General features: G+C 43.0%; 1 protein-coding gene across 1 annotated transcript; it reads right to left on the bottom strand.

Moving 5' to 3' along the window:
* Positions 1-177: 177 nt before the first annotated feature.
* Positions 178-9,814, bottom strand: LOC125742764 (potassium voltage-gated channel subfamily A member 7-like). The gene is made up of 4 exons (XM_049015087.1): positions 9,662-9,814; positions 9,433-9,457; positions 8,084-8,859; positions 178-1,669 (listed from the first exon to the last, which is right to left on the bottom strand). Exons 3-4 carry the CDS (start codon positions 8,768-8,770, stop codon positions 815-817), a joined length of 1,542 nt encoding a protein of 513 aa, XP_048871044.1. The 5' UTR covers positions 8,771-8,859; positions 9,433-9,457; positions 9,662-9,814; the 3' UTR covers positions 178-814.
* Positions 9,815-10,455: the final 641 nt, after the last annotated feature.

Below are 10,455 nucleotides of genomic sequence, written 5' to 3'. Positions count from 1 at the left end.
GTATGAAAATGTATTTTTTGTTGGTAAAAATAACTAAAACCAAAAAGTCATATATACCAAAGCTTTAAATTTCTTAAATCCTGTCATATTACATAAAAGTTTTTAATCCAATAGGTTTTTTTATCCAATAGGTTGCTAGAAAGAGATGGTATTTATTACATTTGATAACAGGAAAAATCAGATAAAATCTTTTTTATTAAATAGTTACATATAAATATAGAATGTTACACACAACATATTGCACACATAGTTTTGATATATAATGTAATAAATGAATTGGGGAATACAACGTCACATGCTATATGATTTCATTGGTGGAAAACCAAAAAGTACTGCACAGTTAATCATAATTTCAGTGAAATGAAAAATATAACATGAGTTGTCACCGACTATACTGTGTTTAGAAAGTCATCGTAGACCATTACAGACTTGTTGATCTTTGAAATGCCTAACCTCAGTAATTCATTCAGACTTCAATGATGTCAAAGGCATTCGAAATTACTAATTACTAATTAGTTCAGCAGTTAATGCTAGACAGTACTGCCATAAATGCAATTAACTAAATAAGGCACAGCAATTATTCATTCCATTTAATCAATAAATAAACATAATAAGCAATTTAAGATTAAATATTGAGTATAGTAGTAAGAAATACATCAAAATAAATCAATAAACAAAAATAGATCCTACACTATCCCTGTGAATGAACTTTGTCACCTGCTATTGATATTCTGTATTCATACAGTAAGACTCTGTTGCAACCAAATTGCTCTTGGCCTTTGGTCAGTTAGCACACTTTGCTAACCTCATACTCTCACACCTCTGTCACTAGAGGTTTCTTAATGTATACATTTCCTACCTGCTGAACCTCATTCCTTTCATGTGTAGGTAGAGTCCCATTCAGAGGAGTATACAGGCCTCCCAAAGCCAAGTAATCCTTTGCCTTATCATCCTCGTCATCTTCCTCCCACAAAGAGCACTTCACATGCTTGTAAGGCGATGGGTCAAAGGTCAAATTTGCCCTGTGATAGAAGTAGCTGAAGTTGGAGACGATGACAGGCACAGGCAGGGAGATGGTTAGCACCCCAGCAATGGCACACAGGGAGCCCACCAGCTTGCCCATTACTGTTTCAGGGTACATGTCACCATAGCCAACTGTAGTCATGGTGACCAAAGCCCACCAAAAGGAGTAAGGAATGCTAATAAAGAGTGTGTCTTCCTTATCCCCCTCTGCGAAGTAGATAGCACTAGAGAAAAGGATGACTCCAATGACGAGGAAAAAGACGAGCAGGGCCAGCTCACGCAAGCTGGCCTTCAGGGTCATGCCTAGGACCTGCAGACCCTTGGAGTGCCGGGAGAGTTTGAAGATCCGGAAGACTCGCACTAGCCTGATGATCTTTAAGAGGCCTAGTGTTGACTCCTCCTCCTCCCCGTCACCTGTTTCAGTCACAGCTGAGAACTGCTCGACGAAAAAAGGAAGGATAGAGCCGAAGTCAATCAGGTTCATTGCCTCCTTTAAAAATTCAATCTTGCTGGGTGAAGACAAGAAGCGCAGGGTCAGTTCTGCAGAGAACCAGCTGACGCATATGCATTCTGTCACGAAGAAGAAGTCTAAAGAGCTGGACCCACTGGACTGGCTCGTGTCATTGTGGGCACCTGATTGATCCTCCTGTGGAAACAATGAGAAAGAAAAATGGTAAAGGGGAAGAAGGGGAGTACAGAAGGCATAAAGGAAGGAATGGATACAAGAATGAGCATTTAGAATCAATGTGGTTAAGGTCTAAACTGAAGGTAGTGTTCATTATAGTTACTGGGTAAGAGTTTGGAACACAGATGGACTTTACTTGACGCACGTCTGAGGGTTTGTAAGCTTCTATATAAATATACTGCATTAGTATTTATTTCTTTCTTCATTACCGATAAATACATCCATGTTAGCAAGACATTTAATTTAATGGTGTTATACTACATGGGTCTGGGCGAAAAGGATTATCGCCCATGATCTAGAGTCACATAGAAGCACGTCAGCAAAATAGATATCAGCAAAACCTCAGTGGTACACTTTTTGTAAAATCAAAAATTACTATTGTCCAAAATATTTCACAGAGAATTACATGGAGAGAAAAAAATTGTTGAAGAACAATATTTGCAAATATTGTACTTTGGGTATCTTCAGCTTTTTGTGTATCTAATAGTACATGTTCTCAGTACAGATCAGTACACTTCAAATCAGTGTATCAAACATTTGTGTTGAAATGGCATTATGGTAAATAGTAATACTTAATTACATTCATTCATACATATACAGATGCTCCTCTACTTACGAACTTTCAACTTACGAATTTTCAAACATACGAATGAAGAGGACTGTAAGTCCAAACTGTGTTCATTGGGCTCCCGTTTCCTGTCCACAACATCAATTTTTCTTTTCTGCGTGCCAATTCCACCTAGTACGACTTCTGGCCGCTACTGCCGCCGCGCAGCAGCGTAGCGTGCGTACTCCCAGCATCATAGTTCTTTGTACTTGCGTATATCCTTAAAATTATGTTGAATAACCACTTACGAACATTTCAAGTTACTAACGGCCGTTCAGAACGTAACTTGTTCATAAGCAGAGGAGCATCTGTACATTCACATTTTACACATACGCTTTTCTCCAAAGCCATGTACAGTGAGTCAAATAGCACACTGCAAACATCCAGACTCTCAAGGAGTCAACTATGCATAAGCACAGCTAGGCTGAGCTTCAAGTATATGCCCAGGTACAGGTGAACAGGAGCAACCCAAACAGCTACACAGCTACACATAACAATCAACAAAGTAAGAGCCTAATACGACAATTTAATGGCCAGTAAGTACAACATAAGAGCATAGGAAGAACAATTAAGTTAGTAAAGGAATTAATGAAACATGGATCTTAAGGTGTTTCTAATAATAATAATACTATCTTTTTTCCCTTCTGCACTTATCTTTTTCCATTGATGCTTTTTGTCTGTTACCTAATGGCCTGACCTGTATTATAAAATACATAAGTAAAGAAGATCATTGTAAAATCATACCAAATTCAGTTATACTGAAGTGGATTTTTAAATGAAACTAATTTTTCATTGAACCTGAACTGTCCAAGATTGTGTGCTTGTCTCTCCAACATGTGAAATAATTGTTTTCAGTCTTAAAATAGCTTAGATAAGTATTCATAAAGAGAAAAGATAACATTTTAAAAACATTCCATGCACTGTGACAGCTCTTTGTGCAGCTCTCTTTACAATTCAGCAGATAAACATAAATAGTGAATCTGAGACAGTACCATAGAGCTTCATGCTAGGAATGCAGTACAAATCCTCTTGGTAAAATAAAAAATCAAAAGACTGCATATATTTAGCTTTGCAGTAAATCGAGATGATCTATTTTCATACTCAGTTACAGTGTAGACCGGTTTGTGGTTGTTTATGAACATCAGTGTGTTTCTATTTCAGAACAAGAACTACAGTGAGAGCAGTTAAGGAAACATTAACATTGGAAAGGGTTAATTTATTAAATACATATATTATGAAATGTTTTATATAATTAATGTATAACCATATATAATGAACAAATTATCCTATGCTTAAAGAAGGTTTCACTTGCAAATACAGTTTCTATTATAAGCATTGATCTGGTCTGAAGGTTGTTCTTGCCCTATTAATAGGCCCTTAAAGGGGAAATACGAGAGGCCCCACTTCTGCAACCAACCCTGCTTGCTCTCTCCCACATTGTAACTCTATCGCCTGTGTTTGCTAGGATGAAGTTGCAGCCATTTCTTATTAGGCCTACATGGCTTGGTTGGACAACAGAATTTAGGAAGCGTTAAAAACAAGACACAATGTACCCTCCCGCCCCCTTTCTTTTTCCTTTTCCCTCGCCCCTCACCCATGAGTGTGCCTTTACATTCAGTCCTCTTTGTCTTTTGTGAACCTCCTGTTCTGTCTAGGTGTATCAAACTTAACAGAACCACTATAATGAATCCTAACCTTCAAATCAATCCAAATTGTCATGCAGAAGTGTAATATTATACAGCAGGGGTGACCAATCTTATCCGCAAAGGACCGGTGTGTATGCAGGTTTTTGGGATAACCTTTAGTTCAGCTGTTCAAACCCAGGTGTGAGGACTCTTCAGCCAATCAGTCTTCTAATTACTGACATAAGTAGGGAGTTGCAGCGTAAACCTGCATACACAGCAGCCCTTTCTGGATAAGACTATGCACTCCTGAGCCATTCATTTAACAAAACACTAATGAAATATTTGTATAAAATTTTTTTCCTAATGGACTTTACTGCTTATCTAATACGAAAAATGTAAAAGTTTATTTAATCACAATCAAAGGACAATGGCTACTTTAATATTAGTTTAAATACTAGAACTTGTGTCTATTACTGAAAATTAGTGGAAGAACATTTTAAAACGAATTTGAGGAAGCACTTCTTTACACAGCATGTTGTTAGAGTATGGAATAGTCTTCCTGCTAGTGTAGCGCAAGCTAAAACCCTGGGTTCCTTTAAATCAGAGCTTGATAAGATTTTAACAACCCTGAGCTATTAGTTAAGTTCTACCCAAACGAACTTCATTGGCTGAATGACCTCCTCTTGTTTGTAAACTATGTTCTTAATGGCTGCCCCTATTGTATCACTGAAAAGGCCAAAATAATATTTCAACATTTCCTGCCACTTATCCAGGGTCACGTTGCAGGGCAGCAGTCTAAGTAGGGATGCCAAGACTTCCCTCTCATCAGCCACCTCCTCCAGCTCTTCCAGTGGAATACCAAGGTACTCCCAGGTCTGCCCCGAGGCCTCCTCCTAGCTGGGCATCCCTGAAACACCTCCCCAGGGAGCTGTCCTGGAGGCATGCTAGATAGATGCCTGATTCACCTCAACTGGCTCCTTTCAATGCAGAGGAGCAGCGACTCTACTTTGAGCCCCTCCAAAATGTTTGAGCTCCTCACTATCTCTAAGGTTAAACCCAGACACCCTGTGGAGGAAACTAATTTTCGCCACTTGTATCCATGATCTCATTCTTTCGGGGCAGAGGGCTCATGACCATAGGCAGGGGTAGGAACACAGATCGATCGTAAATCATGGGCTTTGCCTTCTGGCTCAGCTCCTTTTTCACCACAACAGAACAGTATGGTGTCCGCATTACTGCTGACACTGCACCGATCCTTCTGTCAATTTCCTGCTCCCTTCTTCCTTCACTCATGAACAAGACCCCAAGATTCTTAAACTCCTCCACCTGAGGCAGAAACTCATGCCCCACTAAGAGCAGACAATCCACCCTTTTCCGGTCAAGAACCATAGCCTCAGACTTGGAAGTGCCGATCCTCATCCTGACCGCCTCACACTTAGCTGGGAGGGATTCCAACACCCACTGGGAACAAGTCTGACTTATTGCTGGCAATGTAAAGCAAACTCTTGCTCGATTTATGCAGGGACCTGATGGCCCACACCAATGGATCTCGTACCCTATACTCCAGTTGCACCCCCTACAGGACCCCCCAAGGGACACAATCATATGCCTTTTCCTAGTCCACAAAATGCATGTAGACAAGCTGGGCAAACTCCCATGACCCCGCCTATATCCTTCTGAGGGTGAATAGCTGGTCTATCATTCTAGACAGAATCTCAATTTTTCTTCCTGGATCTGAGAACTCAGGGTAAATCTTATCCACCCCCGTAGCCTTACCACTGAAGAGTTGTTTGATTACTTCAGTGACCTCAGCCCTAGAGATGGCCAAGCCTTCCCCTGAGTCTTCCAGCACTACTTCCTCCAATGAAAAATACCAGTGAGATTCAAGAGGTCCTTGAAATATTCTTTCCACCGCCTGACTATATCCTCATTTGAGGTTAACAGGTCTACGTCCCTGCTGTATATAGTATGGGTGAAGCCCTGCTTCTCCCTCCTGAGTTGCTTGACAGTTTGCCAGAATCTTTTTGAGGCCATCCAAAAGTCTTTCTCCATGGTCTCACCAAACTCCTCCCACACCTGAGTTTTTGCTTCAGTAACTCCCAAAGCCACACTTTCCTTGGCCTGTCAGTATATGTCAGCTGCTTCAGGAGTCCCACAAGCTAACCAAACTCTGAAGGCCTCCTTCTTTAGCCTGATAGCTCCCTTTACCGCAGGTGTCCACCACCGGGTTGAGGGACTGCCACAAAAACAGGCGCTAACAACCTTACAGCCATAGCTCTACACTGCCACCCCAGCAATGGAGTCCCGGAACATGGCCCATTCAGACTCAGTGCCCCCCCCCCCCACACACACACACACACACTTGGGATGCTGGAGAAGTTCTGCCTAAGGTGTGAGTTAAAGATCTCCTAAAGAGATCCTCCCAGCACACCCTAACCGTGGGTCTATCATGTCTATCTGGCATCTTCATCCACCATCGGATCCAACTCCAATGATTGGTTGACAACTCAGACCCTCTCTTCACCTGAGTGTCCAAAACATGTGGATGCAGATCCAATGATACAATTACAAAATTGATAATCAAACTGAGGCCTAGGGTGCTCTGATGCCATGTGCACTTATGAACACCTTAATGTTTGAACACGGTGTTCGTTATTCTGATCGGGCAGACCATTCCTCCAAATCATACTCTTCCAGGCTTCACTGTCATTATCCACATAACTGTTAAAGTCCCCCAAGAGAACAATGGAGTCCCCAGAATGGGCACCTTCCAGCACCCCCCCACCAAGGTCTGTAAGAAAACTGGATACTCTGACCTGCTGTTTGGTGGGTACGCACAGACAACAGTCAGAGCCAGTTCCCCTGCTAAAAGTCAAAGGGAGGCGACTCTCTCATTCACCGGGGTAAACTCCAACGTACTGGCACTGAACTGCGGGCTATAAGTAGCCCCACCCCTTGCCCGGACCCTCTCACAAAGGGCAACTCCAGAGCAGAATAGAGTTCAGCTCCTCTCCAGGAGTTCTACAGTCTGCTTTTGACTGCCACCCAATCTACATTGCACTCGAACCCCACGGTTCCCCCTGTAGTTGGTGGGCCTATAGGAGGGCAATCCCATGTTATCCCTTCAAGCTATGCCTGGCTGGGCCCTATGGGTGGAGGCCCGGCCAACAGGTGCTTGTCTCCAAACTCCCGCCCCAGGCCTGGCTCCAGGGCCAGGCCCTGGTCTCCCCAATCCAGGCAGGGTAACATGGTCCTTATTGTTGTTCATCATAGGGGTCTATGTGAACCGCACTTAGTCTGGCCACTCACCTAGGACCAATTTGCCTTGGGAGACTCTACCAAGGTCAACTGCCCCTGACAACATAGCTCATAGGATCATGGAGGCACACAAACCACAATAAATTGGTGATTCATATTTGTTATGGTCCAGTCTAGGGTTGGAGCGTAGCAGAAAGGAAATGGAATAGGGAAAGGGAAAAACAGGACAACATAATAATATATTATGTTAATATATGTATCATATGTTACACTCTTACGCATTTTCTTATGATACATCTCCACATACCCAATAGCACCACGTGTGCTGACTTACATCACCTTTCCAAGTGATGACTAGGCAGGCAAAGCTGCATTTATAGCTGTCTCAGATACTGCTCTGATGAGTGGTATTGAACCTAGAACAGCGTGCTAACTTATCACTTAATGTTATTATATAGTATGCTACATTCATGGTTTCACTACTGTAAAAGACCAAAAAAAGACCACAGGTTTAATATCTCACATTTCATGTGACATTATATGGAAACCAGAGGTTAAAACGGGGGACCGGCTGGCTCTCATGCTCCACTGTGCTGATGTGCTGCCCCCTACACCGTGTCTTATGTTAAGTGAACTATCCTGTGAATCTGCTAGCAGTTTTTCAGTTTGTCTCAGCCTCCAGGTTCTATCTCTCAGTATGACAACTGTTCTGTATTATGATTCTGTCTGAAAACTTTCCACAACAATTCTGGATGTTTCTGAACTTAGCATGATTCTTAATGCTTTCTGGATGGAATCTGGTTATCCCCCCATCACCTCTGCCCCCGCCCCCTCATTCCCTGCCTGCCTTTCCCGCGCCCCTTTCCACATCTCCCAAACGCTCACCTTTCTCGAATGCCTAATGCTCTGCAGCTCAGGTATCGTCTCCAGGCAGAAAGTGCTGATTGACAAAACGATGATAATGATGCTTAAGATGGTGACGCCGCGGGCATATGGCGAGGAGTCGGGATATTCAAAAAGACTCCACACGTTACTTGCTATCTTGCCTTTGGGCAGAATGCGCACTTCCTCTTTAGGGAAGCCTTCGTCATCTTTGTAGCGCTCCAGGATCTCCTCGCCCAGCTGGTAGAACTCAAGCTCCTCCAGGAAAACATCCACCGGGATCTCGGTGGGCCTCTGGAGGCGTCCACCCGACTGGTAGTAACTGAGGATGGCGTCGAAGCAGACGCGGTTCCGATCCAGGAACAACTCGTTCCTCAGCGGGTCAAAATAGCGCAGCCGTCTCTGAGGATCCCCCAGCAAGGAGTCTGGAAACTGGGCTAGCGTGCGAAGCTGAGTCTCATATCTCATACCCGCCACGTTGATGGCCAGCCGCTCGCTCAGCATCCACCCTCCCTTCCACATGTTCCCGTAGTGGCAGCCCTTTCCTCCTTCCCCCTTGTTATCCTCCTCATTCTTCATGGCCAGTCTCCTTGTGCTTCCTCCGCCGTGCATCTCCTCCAACCCCTGGATACCGACAGTACCCATCCCTCCTACCTCTCTCTCCAGTCCACTCATACTCCCCTCATCCATCTCTTCTTTTCCCTGTTGGGCCTCAATGTCTTTTGTGCAACGTGCTCAGATATTAAACACAAAAACACGTTTCAAGATCTAATACCACTCTAAAACAAGAGAGAAACAAAAAGCAACAAACATATTTATAACTATAAAAACTATATTAACTATATTGCCATGTATAATTTTTACATATCAATCAGCGGTAATAATAAAAATAATAGTTCATGACTACCTTCACCTGCTGCCCACTTGCTCACATGCCTCTATCCCTGCTTTATCAGTTAACCATGTACATGCAAATGTAAGCACAGGTAGACAAACACTTGTAAGTGGATACAGAGATAGATCGTCTACTAGACCAACCGCCCCTTGCACTCCTATTAAAGATTGTGACGTAAATTATATGGCAAATCAGTCAAGTCCACCCAATAAGGGTCTGTCTGCTTTGCTTATGTTATCTCAAATAGATGCTCTGACAGGTTATCAGTGGCTTTTGAAGGGCTCACTACAGAGTGACATCACTTTCTGGTGGACGGATATGCTGTTCACAGAAATGCTATTTCTTCATTTTGCCCCCAGCAGCACTTTAATAACCCACCAACCAAAGCAGCTGACCCCCTAAAGACCCGCATGCAACTAAATAATGGCAAATTATTCTATTGGACTTCACTCCTCACATGAGCTGTATTTGCCTTAATGTGCCTATTAGGGACAGAGAAACAAAAAGAAAACATTAATATTATTATCACAAACACTCTTATGCCAATATTTCTCTCATCATCATACAATTGCGTACAATTAGCTTTAACTTTCAAGTACAGCAGAATTCACAGTATTCATGGTCAAAGAGCTACTCAAAACTCAAAAGAGCTTCTTGTAAGTTGCTGAGAAGATAAGGAAACTCACTCAGTCATTCAGTCCGCTGAACTGGTCAGAGTTTCATAGCCGCATGTGAGTGTAATGTTGTCCCCCCACAGCTCTGAATGGCGTCTAGCTCTCCCCCCCCCCACCTCTGGGCATCGGTCTATCTGTCCCACACATGGCCTTCATACATCTGTTCCTCATCACACCCCCCCCACCCCACCCCTGCACTGTCAGGTTATGTGGATCCTTACACCTTACTGGAGCAGATCAATGCCCACCCCGGACACTTCTGCTGAACACTTATGCTGACCAATTACAGTGGTTTGTAGGTCAGTGTTTTCAAACACCCACCTCCGCAACTTCCACACTCTGTCTTGAAAGTTTCGGGAACGCTGTCATGCTGAAATTCGACCTCCACCCCCCACCACACGGCTCATCCCGTCAGTTACTGATAACCTTCACCTCTCAAGTGTCACCTCTTAGGCCCTGCTGCCCACTTGCTCACATGCCTCTATCCCTGCTTTATCAGTTAACCATGTACATGCAAATGTAAGCACAGGTAGACAAACACTTGTAAGTGGATACAGAAATAGATACCCTACTAGACCGATTACCCCTTGTACTCCTATTAAAGATTGTGGTGTAAATTATGTGGCAAATCAGTCCAGAGCTTCTCACTTTGCGCATCATGTTCCTCTTTATTAAAAAAAGAAATACAACATTCAGATATTTTACTCTTCAGTTTCTTTTAACAGCCCAGATCGATTCCATTACATTGGAAAAAAGCGAATGAATGTAATGGATTAAAAATCATGCATATAGCAAGGTAATCGAAA

The sequence above is a fragment of the Brienomyrus brachyistius genome, chromosome 5 (assembly GCF_023856365.1).
Source record: "Brienomyrus brachyistius isolate T26 chromosome 5, BBRACH_0.4, whole genome shotgun sequence".
In the NCBI taxonomy this organism is placed as follows: domain Eukaryota; kingdom Metazoa; phylum Chordata; class Actinopteri; order Osteoglossiformes; family Mormyridae; genus Brienomyrus; species Brienomyrus brachyistius.
This window is presented reverse-complemented; position numbering and strand designations above follow the sequence as displayed.